Source organism: Micromys minutus (assembly GCF_963924665.1).
Source record: "Micromys minutus genome assembly, chromosome: 11".
NCBI classification, from domain to species: domain Eukaryota; kingdom Metazoa; phylum Chordata; class Mammalia; order Rodentia; family Muridae; genus Micromys; species Micromys minutus.
In genome coordinates, this window is record NC_137980.1 from 33,880,406 (window position 1) to 33,899,347 (window position 18,942).

The following is an 18,942-nucleotide window of genomic DNA, read 5'->3' on the forward strand; positions in this document are numbered from 1 at the left end:
GCTTCCCTTTGAATCGGCCTCCCCTAACTGGGCTGCCTTATCTGGCCTCAGAGGGAGAAGTTATACCCAGTCCTGCTTCATCTTGTCTTGCCAGGGAGAATTGGTACCCATGGGGAGGCCTCCTCTTCTCAGAAGAGTCGCAACGGGGGAGTGTGAGGTGGGAGAAGCGGAAGGAAGGAGGGCTGTGATGGGAATGTACAGAGAATAAAGAAAAAAATAATAAAAAATAAAAATAAAAAGGGGATGTGGGGGAAATGTGACAGAATCCAAGTACAGAAAAATGTAAAAAACAATAAAAATTTAAAAAGGAAATGTAACAAGATTTTCAGTAACTGACATTTTTTTCTTATATGTTAAAAATTACTTCTAAATGTACTGATTAAGAAAACACGAGGAGCCAAACTAGAAACTATACAGTTTTATAGATGCCTTTGTTGTTTCTTGACACACACACACCCAATAGTTTCACAATATAACACTTCTAGGCAGCTTCTGCAGTTTCAGCTTCTTCGGTTTCAGCTTTGGTTAACGAGTCAGTCTTTAGTAGCAAACCTTCACTGGTTGAACTACGAAGGAAGGCACGTACCACAAACGGACCTACAACAAAGATAAGAGCCAGCTGTGACTGTCAGGAAAGCTGGCAGGACTCCAGTGTTGCTGTCCCGGACAGCTCACTGCCCTAAACAGTGCTCCTGGAAACACACACTCACTAGAGATCCTCTCCTCTCCTCTAGAAGACGATCAACACTGAAGGGAGTAGGTGGTGATGTTTATATCAGATGGAAATACTCTAAATATTTCTCTAAAGCAGTCAGTACAGACGATAATACTGAGTTACCAAACAGCTGAAACTCTCCACACATTAATACTCTTCCTAACAACAGTTAAGGGGCTGCATCTAAAATGGCAGAAAGAAAAAAAATAATTTTTAGAGAATTTATTGTTCACTAAATTACTCTTCTCTAGTTAACTCGGAAGATCAAAGTTCGCTGTGGAATAAAAGAATCTATATATACTCAATTTCTGTGGTGGTATTGTAGATGAAAGAATTAACAAATGGGATAGCCAATCACCAATGTGCTTAATTCTCCAGGATGGCTGCAATGGTTTGAATATGGTTGGCCATGGGGAGTGGCACTATTTGGAGCTGTGGCCTTATTGGAGTAGGTTAATCACTGTGGGAATGAATGGGCTTTAAGGTCCTATGCTCAAACTCTACCCAGTGTGGAAGACAGCCTCCTCATGGCTGCCTTCAGATCAAGATGTAGAACTCTCACCTCTACCAATACCATGTCTGCCTGGATGCTGCCATGTTTCCTACCATAATGATAATGAATTGAATTTCTGAAACTGTAAGCCAGCCCCAATTAAATGTTTGCCTTTAGCTCTGTGCCCCATATTTTAATTGGGTTATTTGGGTTGTTGGTGTTTAACTTCTTGAGCTCTTCATAAATTTTAGATATTAGTCCACTATCAGCTATAGGGTTGGTGAAGATCACTAGGCTGCCGTTTTGTCCTAATGATAGTGTCCTTTGCCTTACAGAAGCTATGCAGTTTTCATGGGGTCCCATTTATCAACTGTTGATCTTAGAGCCTGAGCCATTGGTCTGGCCTTATTGGGAGAGGATGCACCTAGCCTCATAGAGACTTAATGGTGGGGGAGGAGAGAAATACCCAGGGGTTCCCCACCCGTTCAGAGAAGGGGAGGGAAATGGGACAAAGGATGGTGGGAGGGAGTGAACAGGAGAAAGGGAGTTTGTGGGATGTAAAATAAGTAAGTAAAATAATAATAATAATAATAATAATAATAATAATAATAATAATGAAAAAAGAATAAATAAAAAGGAAAAAATTGTAAAAGAAAATAAAAAACGTCATACAATACATTAAAAAAAGTTTGCCTTTATAACAGTTGCCTTGGTCATGCTCTCTTCACAGCAATGAAACCCTAACTAAGACAACAGCAAACACGTGTTTTAATTAACTTATTAACTAAATCCTGTAAACTCCTAGCACCGCAACTATATGGGCAGTCAGTGCAGCCTGGCTGCTCCTATAGGGCACCCACAATTGTGGTTTGTGTGAGGAACACAGGCATGCTAAAGACATGGCCGTAGGCTGTGTTCTAGCTTCTACAGTACCCACGTTCTTCTCCCTATGGTAAGAGAATCAGCCAATTACAAGTCATAACTCTCCTCCCATGACAAAAATACCTCCTTTCTTTTATAAAATAAAGATTAAAAAGGCCAACTGGCTTCAAACTACCATTTATAAATGGTGTTCTTTCCTATTTTAACACCACTGTAACTTTAAAACAATTTGTTTTCTTTTAAACCTTAATACATTTAACAGTAGAAATATGAAGATGTACAAAGGTTTGGGAGTATATTCTTTGCTACTAATAAAGAAACCTTTATTTAAAACCTTATTTAAGGCTCTAAAACCTTATGATTCATGAATAAGATAATTAAAAATCGTTTGGAAAAAAATTGCATTTTGCATATCTATCTCTATCTATCTATCATCTATCTATCTATCATCTATCTATCATCTATCTATCTATCTATCTATCTATCTATCTATCTATCTATCTATCTATCTATCTATCTACCTATCATTGTGGTTCCCTGGAAGAACCGCAGCTATCGAGCTTGTATGTAAACTCTGTCTCAGTATTTCACAGTGTTGAAGTATCGCCCAGCTACTCACCCAGACTCAGCGGACTGTGCCTGCAGACCTCATTTATAACTGCCTGGAGATTGGCAGCTATCTGGTCACTTGGCATATCCAACTGAAAGAAACAAAGACATCGCAATCTGGTAACTGCAGCAGTATGCACTCTAGATGGTACGTTTTATGTCTTTACCTAATGCAATGACATATTTAAAAACTCCACCATAAAGGCAAACAAAAACTTTATTTACACATCTTTATATATATGTCAAGAGTTACTTTATAGAATATATCATAGTTTTTAAGTTTTTCTATTTGATGACCTGTAGTTTCCAAGTAATTTCCCGAAAGCATATCCCAAATACAAACACCATGCATTCATCCCCACATTAGGAACATTCTCTTTAACTTATGTGCTCATGTGTGGATAGAAGCCAGCCGTCAATGTTGGATGTCTCCCTTTATTGCGTTCCACCTTACTTTCTGATACAAGGTCTCTCGATGAACCTAAAGCTTACCAGTTTGTCTAGGCTGGCTGGTCAGTGAGCTCCAGGAGTCCTCCTGCCTCTGTGTTCCCAGTGCCAAAGTTAGACATGTGACACCAGGCTTGAGAAGTATACACTATATTTCATATTAGCAAAGTATACTCAAGAACATGTCTTAAACATTTTAGGTCACGAAAACTTGCTCAAGAAAAACGCCTACCAGCACACAAAAACAAAACCTCTGCTTTCAGGGTCTTCGGAGATTTCTGACTTAAAAGTGAAAAGAGGAGAAAGACTCCTGAAGAGACGGCACTCGTGGGCCAGTGTGAGAGCCGCTTGTGCTAATTTGTCTGAAGGTTTTGTGGGTCTATGGATTACAGTGGCAAAAATTATTTCTACCTTTGCAGAGATTAAAAATCAAAAAAGCAAGACACATATACACTCCTTCTGAAACAGCTAGCTTCCGTATTTTAAGTGTAATATGAGCAAACCAAAGACAGTCTGTTACTCAGTTTTGACATCTACACTGCTCTATAGGAACCACTCTCAGAGAGGACTTGTCTATTTCTAGTTTTTGATGTGGATCACTAGAAAATAGAAACTGACACCCCATTTTGCTCATCTGTTCAGTTTTCGATCTTTTTAAATTTGAGTATATAAAGCAAAGTCTCAGGGCTAAAAATAATCATAGACAAAAATTTAGCTGTTTCACTGCCACAAGACATGCATTATAAATAGTGTGTATCTTTATAAGAATAAAAACAAGTTTTCCAGAATTACAATTTTACACAAACACTTTTAAGTCAATGTATAGTATCACTCCTGATAAAGTGATTTATTTATATGTATCAAGTTTAGAGTAATATTTTTCTTTATGAAACACCTTAGAGGTTCACCCATTTTTAATGATTAGAGGTTGAATGAGTAGCTATAGTATAAATAAATTAAATACCTTAAATCCTGCAAAGATGAAAAAAATAACACATCAATCTGAAAAGCTCCCTAATACATTCTGATGCATTTCTGATCAACAGATATTGAGTAGTGTTTTTGTACTGTTGTCTAGAATTATTATTTCATGATATAACCATTAAAGTGAGGAATATGTAAATTCTACAGCAAAAGACGGTATAATTTTAAAACTAGTTTAATTTCCCATTTGAAAGTGTTACAATCAATTACTTATTGTTAGATTATTTCATAATATGTTATAGCCATATAGCCCTGTAGTTTCTTCCCCCCTCTTCTCTCACCCCTTCTCTCTCTCCCTCCCTTCCCCCCTCCTCCATGTATATTATAAATCTGGGTCAGTGAGGGGACTCAGCAGGTAGACACTTAATTCCCAGATATGATAACCTGAGTTCAGGCCTCAGAACCCACATGGTGGAAGAAGAGACTTTGACCTCCACAAGTGTGCTGTGGCATGTCTTATATGTACACATACACATAATGCATAAATAAATGTAATAAAATTTACAGATTTTTATTGCACTTTAAAAAAGGAAACATAGGTTTGACTACATGTTGAATTAAAAGTCGCTCAGCAGTGAAAGCACCAGCTGCTTTTCCGGAAGATCCAGGTCCAGCTCTCGGCGTCTATCTATCTATGACTCCGGTCCCAGGGGAGTCTGATGCCCTTCGGGCCCCAATGAGCACTGCACTCGTGTTCTATAGAGATGTACATACAAGCAAACCAAAAACCAAACAAAAACCCACCCACACATAAAGTACAAATAAATATTTTTACAGTGGCCAGCTTCTGCAACTAAATTTCTAATACAGTTCTGATAACATTCTATAATCTTCAGGTGACTGGTGACCTGTAACTGGGATCTGCAGAGGACTGTCACCTTGGGTAAGCACTTTATAACCATCTGACCTCCAAACCCCCTCCAAATGCAATATTCTAGAATTAAATCAAGTGTGGTGTAATAGAGCATTTCTTCCCATGACCCATAACAGTATAAACTGAGGAAAAGAAGGTTAACCACACGTCTCTACAGAACATTAAGTAAAGTTGTAAGAACAAGAATTGATTACATAATTCCATTTAATGGGATCTTGCTTTGGGTTAAGTGTTTAAGTATCTACACAGATTCACTCATTTCTCCAAGAACTCTATGAAGCAGACATTATTATTATCCCTCACTTAATATTAAAAGCTGAGAAGCAGAAAACAACACCAGTTTATTCAAGAGCATGTGCAAGTCAGGACTGGAGGCACATTATGTAATCCCACACTGAGGAGGCTGAGGCAACAGGATCATGAACTTGAGGCCAGCTTGTTCTACACAGCGAATTCCAGGCCACCGTAGACTACATAGTAAGGCACTGTTTCAACAATAAAGCAAAAGCAAACACCAAAAGCACAGGCATGTGAGAAGCAGCCCCGAAGCCACTGTCTAACCTACATGGCAGGTGAGTACAGAGGAACACGGCCTCCACTCCCACCACTGTTGGCTTGTGGTCCCAGTGGTTATAATGTGCAAGTGCTCGGTAAAGCATGTGAGAGGACAGGGAGGTGCAGTCTAGCCACGATGTGCCTCTCTAGTTTGATGAGTAAGTGCCAGGAGGGCAGAGAGGAAAAGGTGACTGACACAACTTCACCACAAACCTTAAAGGATGAAGTTTCCAAGGACAGAAGGGACACTCTAGGCAGAGGAACCAACAGGAGGTTGGATCAGGTGACAAGATGAGAGAACAGTGTGACTGAGGAGGGGGGCTGTGTGTGCTGACATTCATGCAGAGGTGGTAGACTGCCACTCTAAAGCGCTAACTAGCTCTTAACACACTGCCTCAGAACCAGTGCCAGTCCAAGCCTTCATTTGCCAACAAGGAGCAAACTGGACTTCCACATGATAGCTTTTCCAGCTTTAAAACACTAATTCCAGTTTAAAAAAAAAAAAAAATCAAACCACTATTTGGGCTCAACAAAATAAATCCAGGAACCAAAATTTTAAAATGCCTTTGCATTTTACCATGAAAAGGTTAGAAAATAGAGAATTTGATATTGATATAGTGCCTCGAGACTGGCTGCAATGAAAATTAAAACCAGAGACTTCAAGATTTATGTCACTAAGAGTGAGCGATGACTTAATGCCAAGCAGATGAACCACATATCTTATCTGCTTTAGAAACAATTCTGGAGAAAGTACATGAGAACAGGCCTTGGCACACTTTCTTTGTAAATGGTGACATAGTAAATATGAGTATGGCTTTGCAGGCCAAATGGGCTCTGTTACAACTGCTCAAGGCGACTACTGGGACAAAACAGAAGCTAAAACAATACATAAGTGAGTGCCCTATGCCCAACAAAACTTTCCTTACAGAACCAGACGGGCAGCTGGGCTTGCCCAGAGTCAAGCTTGCTGGTCTGAGGCACTGAATTACGAAGTAAATGAGCAAAAACAACCACTACTGTCTTCCAGAGCAAGAAACTGTTCTGTTTGTGCCATTTTACTTGCTATTTAAAAAAATTTTTTTAGAACACTAGGTTTTTTTTATCCAATAGACTTTTAGTTTGTTATTATGTGATATTATATATTATCTACTATGCAGATGAGGCAAAATATGTTTTGTTTGGCTCAGAATTGGATGGCAATTTAAAAATAAAGGCAGGAAAAATTCCTAGCAACAGTTTCAAACAGCGGTTGCAAATCTTATGTGTGCATTTAAAACAAGCTCTTTAGGGTTGATAACAGGGCTCAAATCTGGAAATAAAAATAGAAAAGTCCTATATCCTATATATAATAAGATACCAATAGTTGAGGTCACCTTACTTTCTTCTCTACCAATTCACGTAGAATCAAAAGTTAGGAGAGATGGTAAGGCTCCAGATACCTCACTTATAGAGATAGAGACTACCCCGCACCCCGCAAGTAGAATGTGATATGTGGAGTTCAAACCATCAGGAGATGGCTAGAAAACACCAACAATCCAAACACTGACTCTCAGATAAGCAGAAACATCCTGTGTCTCCCTCCAAACACTCTGCTAACCCTATGTATACCCGGAACCCGGAATGATCAGGCCTAAAAGAGATGCTGAAGGCAAAGGTAGCTTAGGTCCATGCACTCCAAAGTCTAGAGCAAGAAAAGGCTGAGAACCTAGTAACCTTCTCTATTTCAGGTCACTGAAGTCATACAAGCCACCTCTACATTGGACAAAGGATACGAGACTGGTATTAGAAACCAGACAAACTGCTCTTCAAATCACTAACAGCCATTACAGCCATGATATCTGCTAAACAGGCTTATGCCTAACAGACAGGGGAAGTTGTATTGGGTACAGCTGGAAGCAGTGAATGGGAAAAAAATTTCACGTTTTAATTTCAATAAATGCAGACTTCTTTTCAATAAACTACTCATTTATACACAGGCTTAAAATATATTCTGTGTGTACAAGAAATGAAAATTTATGTTAATTGAAGCAATTTAATAGCAGTGAGACATTAGCAGCAATCTAATGCCCAACAAAAAGAATAAGGGTGAATAAATCAATATATCTATCACAAGAGACTACAAAACAGCTATTAAAGTTCTTTGGAAGAATTTTTATGAGCTAGGAAGGCGTTTAAGATACTGTGTTAAGGATACCAAACTCAGTATGTAGCAGGAATATAGAAACCAGAAGAGCAGATGCTTGGAGAAAGGCAGAAAGGCAGTGTGGAGGTGATTGCAGTGGTTACAGGTCTTGAGTTATCGCAATTTTCTTACCTACACTATTTTTCAAGCACCCTTTGATGTACACATGTCCCCCAATAAAGTCTTTAAAATGACAGAGCACTTGTCTTTCAGAGGACCCTGGTTCTGTTCCAAGCATCCACATAGCAGCTTCCGTTCTCCCCGGCACTCATGCAGACACACTACCTCTGTTCTTCTCACTGCGTATGAAGAAGCAGAACTAAAATGAACATTCTATTTAGCTGCGCGGGGAAACAACATATTGTTTGATGGTGATAGAAGTTTTGCATGTTCTCACTAGCAATTTGTAAGAGCTCGTTTCTCCACATTTTCACCAACTTATTTTACACTTACACACACAACAGCTATCCTAAAAGGTATAAATTGGTGTCCCGCTGTGATTTTAACCAGTACTTTCCTGATGGCTTGCTGCTTATGTCTTCGCTTTAGGTCATTTGTATGTCTCCTTTGGAGGCAGATGTATTTGAAGGTTGGTTCACTTTAAAACAGTTATATTTTTATATATAACTAAGTTTTATATGCTGTATAGCATATAAAAAGGACACGAAGTATATAAAAAGTATAGAGGGCAAAATCCCCTCTACCCTTTTAAAAGACAAACACCGTGTACATGGAGACAGCAAATACTATCCCTTTGCACTAGACTGATAGTGTCGAGTTTTAATTGTTATGAAATTCAACTTGTCTTCTTTTTGTTGACTGTATTTTTCTATCTGTATGTAACCTTTTGAAGATTATCTTAATGTTTGTGTCTATCAAGAGCTTATAATTTTTATTGCTGAGTAGTGTCACAGTGTGTAAAAGTAGCAGAGATGGGTTAAGTCCATCTAAACAGGACATGCATGGGTTTATTTTTGCAGTTACTGGCTGAGCGCCACACAATGTAAAACGTGGAGCTGCACTTGCAGCGCAGTTGGTCCAGGGCTTGACTACCACACACAAGGCTGTGAATGTGACCGGAAGCCTAAGCCAGGCATGGCAGGCCACTCTGGCAGCCCTACACCCAGATGGTGGAGGCAGGAGAAAGAAACAGGAACTCATACACAATGTCAGATGAAATAGTCTTTTGAGGTCAATTTGGGCTACATAAAAAAAGACTCCGTCTCAAAACAGTAAATAAAATAAAAATAAATGCTGAAATGCCCCAAAATCTTTTTTCTTTTGAGACAGATGGACTCTCTTGGGGCAGGGACTCATCGTGGCCTAGGTTGTTCCTAGCCTCTCAAAGACTCTTTGACTGCACTGTCTCCTGAGTGCTAGGATCATAGGATGTACACAATGACACCCAACTAAAAAAGTCTGAAACTTTGGGCCATCAAAATGAAGATGCTTTAAATATTGCATTTGGAACTCTCTAGATTTTCAGGTTATGAAAACTCAGCTAGTAAAGTCTCCAAATAAACCAAACTTGTTTAAAAAAAACAAAACAAACAAAAATGGCTGGTCATCAAGTATTTCAGGTAAGGCCTACCTGACTGACATGTAAACATTTATGTTCAGTTTTCTGTGAATTTGAGATTTAATTTCATTTTAGGTTTGTTTCTGTAGGTAAACCCCTGGGTACAACAGCTGGCCAACACCATAGAGGCTAGTATATGGTTAGCTCTGTACCACAGTGGTGAGCTGTTTCCCACAGTGGCTGTCCTCTGCTGTGAACCTAGAAGACAGAAGTTCTTATCTCTCCACAATCCCATGTTAACTTCTATGCAAAGATTCCTCCTTTCCTTTGTCTTTCCTGGGGGGGAGGGTCTATTTTACAGACTGACTAATTTCTATGACCTATCCTCAAATTCTTTGACTCTTTGATCCCCATACTTATCTCAGGAGTTTCTCGGACATCCTGGGGCTGCACTCCTGTGCAGTGCCCGAATGCAGGCTCTTCGGAGACCTGGCCTGATACCAATGGCAGGAGACACGGAGGACACTCTGACAGCCTGGTGCTCCTTTTCACTCAGGTCTCCTCCAAACCGCTACTGCACACGCACCAACACTGTCCGGCTTTCCCTTGGCTACACTCTGGAAATGACAGAGTGTGCACTACAATTACCCCATCCCACCTGGAATGAGAACCTGCCGGACTTATGTGTGCATATCTAATATTTTAGGGTTGGCAAACATTTTCAGTAAAGAGCTGGATCATAATTTAGTATTCAGGCCTTCAGTTTTAAGGGTCATATATGTTATTGCTTTTGAATTTGTTAAAAGACCACTTTTAAATTTTTTATTTTTTTTTATTTTTTTTAATTATGTGTCAATTTGTGTGTTCATGTGGCTATATGCATGTGAGTATGGGTGCCCCTGGCAACCAGAGCCCCTGGAACTGGAATTACTGGAGGGTGCTGAGATCTTGGGTGAGCATGGTTTCTCCTCTGTCTTAGCACCTCACCCACACCCTTGAGGTTTCAGTTCTGCCAACAAGCTCTGTCACCTGTATACATCCTATGCTGAATTCTCTTATCTTTACAATCTCATTTATGACACATACACTATACTACACACACACACACACACACACACACACAATAATACAAGGAAAAGGGAATTATCTGGAAAGAATGAGGGGAAAGAAGATGTGGTGATGAGCCATGAACCGATGGCTGGCTCCCTTTCACAGAGACATTTGATGGTATCAGACAATGTTCCTTCCAATCCACTAATTTAATTTATGGACCTAGTTACTGTAAAACAAATTCCAAATTCCAAAACCTACAACACTCATTCACACCTTGTTTAAGCGATCTCCATCCAACATGTTCACTTTTCCTGTTATAACGTGTTCCTGTCCTGGGAGCTTCTGTTTCGACAGAAGACCTGACTGTGTTTATGTCCCTATCTTGCACTTGTTGATTTTGTTACATTACACTTCGGCTTTTATCAGATGCCAGGCTGAAAGCATTCTTGCCTCAGGACATCTCACTATTATATAAACAAGCAGAGTGATGCCCATGAACAGACCATGTCTACAACTTCAAACATGTCTTTTACTTTAAAAAGAAGGCAAAAATAGCACATCAAAGGTGCTACTGCTACACTACACAGTTCAAAGCTCCAAATATATGTGGAACCCAGACAAGACGTACTAGTTAAATTAAGGCTTGACATCCTGTGTGTAATTAGACTTCAGTTGTCTGCCCTCTTTCTTCTTTCACAGAAGAAAGCTTAGGTTTGATAATTTATAAATACATTAAAAGCATATTCTTTGTAATTTCACCCATTTCTATTAAAGTTTTTTGCAATTTATTTTTAAACATTCTGGAGTTTATGTATGAATTATGTATCAATAAATTAAATAAATCAAAAATTTTAAGCAAAAACACAATTGTATTCATATTTTGAAACTACACACTCTCTTTTTGTTTTTTTTTGTTTTTTAGACCAAGTTTCAATTCTGTAGCCTCGCCTGTGCAGAAACTTGTGACTCTCCTCCGTCAGCCACTAGGCTCTGGGATTACAGGCACGCACTAGCATGCCCAGCTCAGGTAATTTCTTAGTCATACTTACTTTTCTGTCACAGACTTGAGCATATGCAGGGGCATGTGTACATATGGGCCCTGCACGGAATGATGGGTGCTTCTTTTAATCATACTCCACCTCAGTTTTTTTGAAAGTCTCTTACTGAACCTGGAGCTCAACAATATGGTAAGAAAAGCAGCCACAGCCACAAGGATCCTCCAGTCTCCAGCTCTCTGACATGAGGACTGCAGGCAAGTACCACTATGTTGGGCTCTTTAAGGGGGAGTGGGGATCTGAACTCAGCTCTTCACCCTTGTACAGAAAACATTTACAAAATGAGTCATCTTCCAGACCCCTGACTTAAGTGGATTTTCTAGTCCACTGGTGGGACAATGTCTAGAGTTGTAAGAAAACTTTGGGAAAAGAGCAACTTGCTACAAGAGTAAACACACTTGTTTTACTTTTTATTGTAATCAAAGCTGATTAAACTGCATGTCAACAGAAGGCAAGATCTACTGCCAACTATAAAGTAATCCAAACTTTATACTAGTTCACATGCACTTCCCACAAATTCAATTCTCTTACATCTTTCTGACATGCTGTTGGACAACCAAAAAGGAGGAAACAGTAAGGGGGGGGGGGGAGTAGAGAAATAATAAGAAAACAAAAAATTCAAAAGGTTATTAAACTTAGAAAAAAACTGAGAGGAAGAAAACTAAATCTGAAAATAAATATAACAATTTATAAATTGTAACAATTATTTTGATGTCAAATAATTTTCAGAGCACCAGAGGTGAGTAACTATTTCTTCTCTGAACATGAAAAGAGGATAAAGTTACTACAAATGTTCAGAGTACAAAGAGAGCCAGTATAAAGCTGGTTTGGATGCTTTACTATACACTATTAACTTTGAAACCTCTGTCTCCTCAAAGCCAGAGGATGAGGCTTCCTTATCTATCCTGGGAACCAAAGACAAGGAACAGGGGTAGAGGGGAAAGGAAGAGACACCTCTCAGTGTCCCACATATGGGATATGCACTTGAGTGTTTTGGTGATGGTTCATATATTCCATATGCACAGAATATGCACATGAGGGCCACAGTCAGGGTTCATACATTACAAATGTATGGAGTATGAATGTGATGATTATGGATAGGATTCACACATTCCATAAAGACAGACATTTTAATCTATTTTGTTGATGAATTTACCTCTGTGTACACCTGATATACAGTAGGCATGCAATATGCAGTAAATTAATATGTCATGAATCTCTGAGTCACAACTAATACACAACCACTTAGTCAAGAGAAAAGTACAAATGTATACACAAATGCCCTGCATGCCATGTAAATTCCACTGTTGGTCCCAAAAGGGTTTCCTCTGAGGTCAGAAGCATATGGACAAAAGGCTGTCCTATTAAGAATGAAGGCCTTTTCAATGTATAAACTATTTGGTGACACATTCTAAAGATATTCACAGTCCTATGCACTGCTACATCAAAATAGCTCCTGACTTTGTATTTTAACATCTCAGAATGTTTGAGCACATCCTCCTTTATCCTGTCTTTTAACTTTTTCTAACATCCAGAAGAAACACTGTTTCTGTAACATCCCAAGCCTTTTCTTCCTTAGAGCTTTCACACCTCCTGGTCCCTCTCCCAAGAACACCTTCTTTTCTCATACCTTCATAAACTGATTTGTTTTAAATCAGGTGCCTTCCCTAACCAAACCCATGTAAATGGCACACCATGCACGTACCCATTTCACCACTACCACACTCTCCTCCTTTGCTGCTGCTGTTAGACACATACATGCATATATTCTTTGCAGTATGTACAGTCTCAGACACTTGCAGGCAAGCACTTTTGGGTTTATTCTCAGTACTGTACTCCAGTTAGGAAGTTGTTAAAACTTGGGAGATGTCAAGGATAGGTGTGTGTGCTTTGTGATGGAGAGAATAGTGAGGAAGAAGTGAACACTGAGGTGGCAGTGAATCATACGATGCCAGCCTATGACAGGGCATTAGGGAGATCTGTGGATGTGTACTAGTGTTGCTGCGTAACCTAAGTCACTCACCACGAGATGAATAGGACGATGCAAGACACAACAGAGGGAGAGAGACCAAGAACAGGGAGAAAACAGAGCTTAGTTTGGGCATGCCATAATACCTGCTAGTAAAAGAAGCCACACATTTCATGTTTACAGATCAACTTCTTGCTCAAAGCAACCCTAGGTAAAGAATTCTCTCTGCTCAGTATTCTCCTTTTGAGGAGTTAAAACATAAACTAATTTTAAGGTTTTATAAAGCAACAGAGTCCAAAAAATGTACAGAGTTTTGTTCTACCTTGTCATCTGAAATGCTGTGAGTAGGAATTAATTTCTAAGAATACAAGGAATACCCCAGTAGTATAAGATAAATGAAAAACATGAGTATTTCTGGTCTTAACTGTTAGAAATCAGTATAGTGAAAAAAACAATAAAAATTCCATTTGGGTGGAAATTCACATTTGTAAATAATTTAGAGGCTGATTGTAATAAAGACAATATGGCCTTGGCATATAAACAGTAATAATACAAAATTGAAGATCAAACCATGAGTATATATCTTCTGCCATTTAATACTCTACAAAGATGCCAAATACATAGACTGAAGAAAAGAAAGTATCTTCAACAAGTGGTGCTGGGGGAACTGGATATCCACATACAGAGGAATTAAATTAGACCTGTATCTACCACCTTATACAAAACTAACTCTACATGAATCACAGATCTGAAGCCCGAGACACTGAAATCACTGGAAGGAAATATAGGCAATCCCCTACATAATATAGGTACAGGAAAGGACTTTCTGAAGAGGACCATTTGTCAAAGAGCTAAGGCCTAACGAGTGACAAGCTGGACTTCATGAAACAAAACAGCTCCTGAAACAGCTTCTGAACAGCTTGAGAAACAACCAACCAGGAAAGAGAAAGCCAACAAAATAGGAGAGGATTTCTGCCAGTTATACATCTAATGAAGGATTACTATTCAGACTATATAAAACAAACAAAACAAAAAATCAAAAAACAAAATCAAATTACAGATTTTAAAAGGGGGCAGGAGTTTCTGGAGGCTGAACAGAGAGTTCTCAAATGAAGGGGAAAATGGCTAAGAAATCTCATTTAGAAATATCTCATTTTCCTTAGAAATCAGGAAAATGCAAATAAAAAGCCTTCAAGATTTCATGTTACCCTAATCTAAATAGCAAAAATCAACAGAACAGCCAGCAGTGGTGAAGGGATGTAGGGAAAAAAGACTCTCATTCAGTATTGGTGAAACTGCAAACTGGTAGTGACTCTGAGTGAGTGTGTAAAGTCCTCAAAAAGCTAAGCACAAATCTACTTACTGTATGATCCAGGTACACCACTCCTTCGCACAAACCCAAAGGACTCGCCATCCTGCTCTACAGCCACTTGCTCAGTCATGTTTATTGTTTCTCTATTCACAACAGCTATAAAATGGACACAACCTAAATACATTTCAACCCAACAAACAGCAAAAATATAGTATACATGCACCATAAAATCCTATATTCAGCTGTGACCTTTGCGCTGAGTATGGAACTAGAAAAGATCATACTGAGGGAGGGAACCCAGACCCAAAAAGGCAAAATGCCTCCAAATTTTCTTATGTGAGTACACACTCAGATGTGATTAACTCCAGAAAGGGCCGTTGTGGCGGGGAGAACAACTGAGAAGGGAAATGCTGTGCACAAGCAAGCTGGGTGGGGACATGGGGAGAAGGAAGGGAGGTAAGCACAGAAGACAGCTAATAACAGGAAGAGTGACTGAAGATATTTTAATGAGGCATAGTATTGACTATCTACCTAAATTCCCTATACTACATGTAAGTCAGCATATATGTATGTATGTTATATATATAAAATGTAAATGAAAACATTCCAGCAGGGCTGATAATCAAGAACCAAAGAACATTTAACAAAGCCCTTACACCAGGCATGAGTCTTCTTTTGAGTTGTTGGTCAAAATCGTGCAAGAGACTCCAAAAGCAATCTTTGCCCCCTGCCCAGATATGAAAGGTAAGTCACTATGGCTGAAGACCACACACTTTGCACACAGGGCCAAGGGATTGAAATGATCTGGATGGCTACTCCCTGAGAACTGGTTTTCACGGTATCACAAAGCACTTCCCAGGGAGGGGGGATACAACCAGTAGCCTCACCAAAGCTATTCCATCTCTGAGCTGCCACAACCCGAAGGGTGCAATAGTGGCACACATACCTTGGCAGTAACCAACAGCTCTCTAACTAACTGGTCCATTCAGCAAGAGGGAAATCGAGCTGGGTAATGGAAACCTAGCCAAGTATCCAGTGCTGGCAAAGTCATGGATCTTGGAAGAGAACATACAGACCAATTTACTAAACCAGCACATTCTCTAACGATATTCTAAATATTTGTTCTCACCCACAGACAAGCAGAATCTTCACCCCTTATCAAGGAAACTTCTCTTTGCAACAAGAGACCATTACAGAAAACCACAGCTGACCAAAAAATAAAGTTGCTATTTTTGTTGTTGCTGTTGCTGCAGCCCCTGCTGTTGTTTTAGAAACAAAGTCTTGCTACACAGCCCAGACTGGCCTCAAATCTACAATCCTGCTACCTCAGTTTCTCACTGCTAAGATTATAGTAAGGTTCACTATGTGAGATTCAACTGGATTAAAAAAAAACTTTATTAGTAGTCGTATGGTGGGGGCAGGGTGAGGGAGCTGTGTGCACACCACAGCTTACCTGTGGGCTCAGAGGACAACTTTGTAGTCAGTTCTCTCCTTCCACTTCCGGGGTTTTAATGACTAAACTCAGGTCACCAGGCTTGCATGTCAAGCGCCATTACCTAGAATCATCTTACTAAGTCCAAATAGATTTTTTAAGCTATTAAAAGTACACATGGGACTCTGAGTTATTTAAAAGGAAAATAAAAAAGAACAACGCATGAAGGTCAGAGGAGATGGTCTGGAGTGAGAAGGGGACGGATATTATTAACATGTCAAAAAATAAAGCACATTTTAAAAGTACATGTAAATATTTTACTTCTGTAACTGAATCTGGTATCTTCTAAGAAAGTAAAGAACTAGTTCCTGTTAATGATAAACCATCTACCCATTATGAATGCAAGGCTTAACAAGTAAGTAATGCATGGTACATTCATTCAAGTGTCTCTTTCCTTGTTACTTGTGGGAATATTGAATGCCTGGTCTATTTTCTACAATGATGTATAATAACTCTCTAAATAAATTTGAACTTTAATTGTATAGCAAATTAACATTTAAGTATGATTGAACTTAGTAGCTTTCTGACTGGGGAAGCAATAGCATGTAAATTTATTAAAAACATCTTTTATACAAGCTCTAGTTTTTTATAGGAAATACAGTTTTATTTATTCTAGAGAGGCTAGAAACCCATTTTTTGCCCTTGAGTTTGTGGGTGGGAGTTGTGATTTTATTTTTATTTTTTGAGATATATGATGTCATTCCTTGCATTCTTAAGAGAAAGGCACACATGAATTAATACCTACATCAATCATGCATAACTTAGCAAACTGAGAAAAATGTTTAAGTTTGTTAATATCTAAAGGCAGTGAGACTAAGAACTGTAAATTCATTCCTGTGTGGGTTGTAGATGAGTGTGCTCCTTCCAGAATGACTACTGTCTGGAATGATTAACATTTGCATGCACACTTGCTATACGTCAAGAAACTTACCTAAAGGTATGCCTGGGAAATGTTGACAACATTTGTTTGCAAGGATTTCATCATGGTGCCAGCCATATAGCAAAACCTGGATATACATACAAGCCTACTAACAGGCACTGGTTATGGTGTGTACTAGAATATAGCAATACTGGCATTGGAAGGTATATGGTAAGGGTGGTTCCAGCACCACTAAGAATGTGGCAAGTGTTATTTTCATCCACACCAAGAAAATTTACAGGGCAGTGTTGTCTGGCACAGTAGCATATATAAGTTAATTTTAAAGGGGTATTTATGTTTTATACCTAAATATTTCTAGAAGTGAAAAGATACATACATGTGTCTATGGTGTGGGTCAAATATTCCTGTTGTTTCCCCTTCAGCACACTCTCTAATGTTATGCTTTAAGACCTGCCCCTGAAATCTGATACTTGAATTTCCAACCAATTAGACTTCATGCCAAGACAGAAACAGATGATCACAGGATAGCAATGTGCATGATTAAAACACAATATTCCAACAATAGCTTGTTTTATCTCCATTACATTCAATAAATAAGTTGAGTGATATGTTTGCTGATATGAGGACTTGAGTTGATCCTATATACACACAACTGAATACAGGAATATATATGTTTTAGGTACAAATGATAGGAAAGATTCAGAAAGAAAACTGGCTAACTACAACACCATTCACATAGTTCAGGGAATAAAGGTTGAGTTTATTACACTAACCTATAAGAAAATAAAGACACAGAATTCAGCTGGTTATATTTATCACTTTGATACAGAAGAAAAACTAGTTTAAACTACTCAAACTACGCTCCATACTAAAGTACTAAACCTAGTACTTGGTTCATCAAACTAGCCAGCACAGAACTGAAGAGATGGGTGAGTAGCTGAGATCAGTTACTATTCTTGCAGAGGACCTATGTGAAAATGGTTCCCACACAGTGGGTCATAATTGCCTGTAACTCTAGTTCCAGGGCATATGGCATCTTCTTCGGATCCCTGCAAGTACTTTCACATAGTAAGTACACACACATACACTCAGGCACAAGCGTATACACATACAACAAGGTTCTTTAAAGATCTATTTATCTACATGGATGTGGGTGGATGTGTGTAGATACCCAAGGAGGCCAGAAGGGGCGCAATTCAGGGAGGAGGAGGCAAGTTGTGAGACTTCCTGAGTAGACTCTGGGCCTCAGACTTCAGCCTCAGAAAGGGCAGCAGGTGGCCTTAGTCACGGAGCCACCTCTCCAGCCTCATGACACATGTTCTTAAGTATACAATATAGTTTTGACATATTTACACTCATGGAACCACCACTAGTCAGGAAGATTAATCACATCTAAAATTCATTATGTTGCTTTATAATTCCTACTTCCTACTCCTCTTTGCCTTTGTCTTGCCCAAGATAACCACTATTTGTCTTTCTATCAATATAAATTAGCTAACATTTGCTAGAATTTAATATAAATACAATAGTACAATATATACCCACTTCCTGGCTTCTTTCACTCAGCACACATTAGCATGCTTATTTATTATTTTGTTTGTATGGGTACTGTGATGGATATTTAGAATGTTTCCAACTAGGGATTATTATAAATATCAAAACCTTTGTTTGAACATATGTTTTCATTTCTCCTGAATACATGGCTAAAACTGGAATAGCAGAACTGGGCAGAGAGAGGAAGTTCGGCTTCTTTACAAATTACCAAATTGCTTGTCAAGGATATTGCATCATTTAAAAAACTGAATTTTCCCACAGTGTGTGCATGTTCCAGTCCCCTACATCCTCACCAATCATTCCATAACCCAACTCTTTCTTCTAAGCAATTTTAGAATTCATATTTAAGGGTTTGCATATAGCTTTT

At 38.9% G+C, this 18,942-nt stretch overlaps 1 protein-coding gene across 1 annotated transcript in view; it reads right to left on the reverse strand.

Moving 5' to 3' along the window:
* Positions 1-403: 403 nt before the first annotated feature.
* The window catches only part of MRPL1 (mitochondrial ribosomal protein L1), a 51,834-nt gene continuing 33,295 nt past the window's right edge, over positions 404-18,942 (reverse strand). The window contains exons 8-9 of the mRNA XM_080925070.1: positions 2,710-2,791; positions 404-597 (exon numbers count right to left, since the gene is read on the reverse strand). Coding sequence (XP_080781196.1) covers positions 482-597; positions 2,710-2,791 — 198 coding nt within the window. The 3' untranslated portion in view covers positions 404-481. The remainder of the gene's footprint in view (positions 598-2,709; positions 2,792-18,942) is intronic.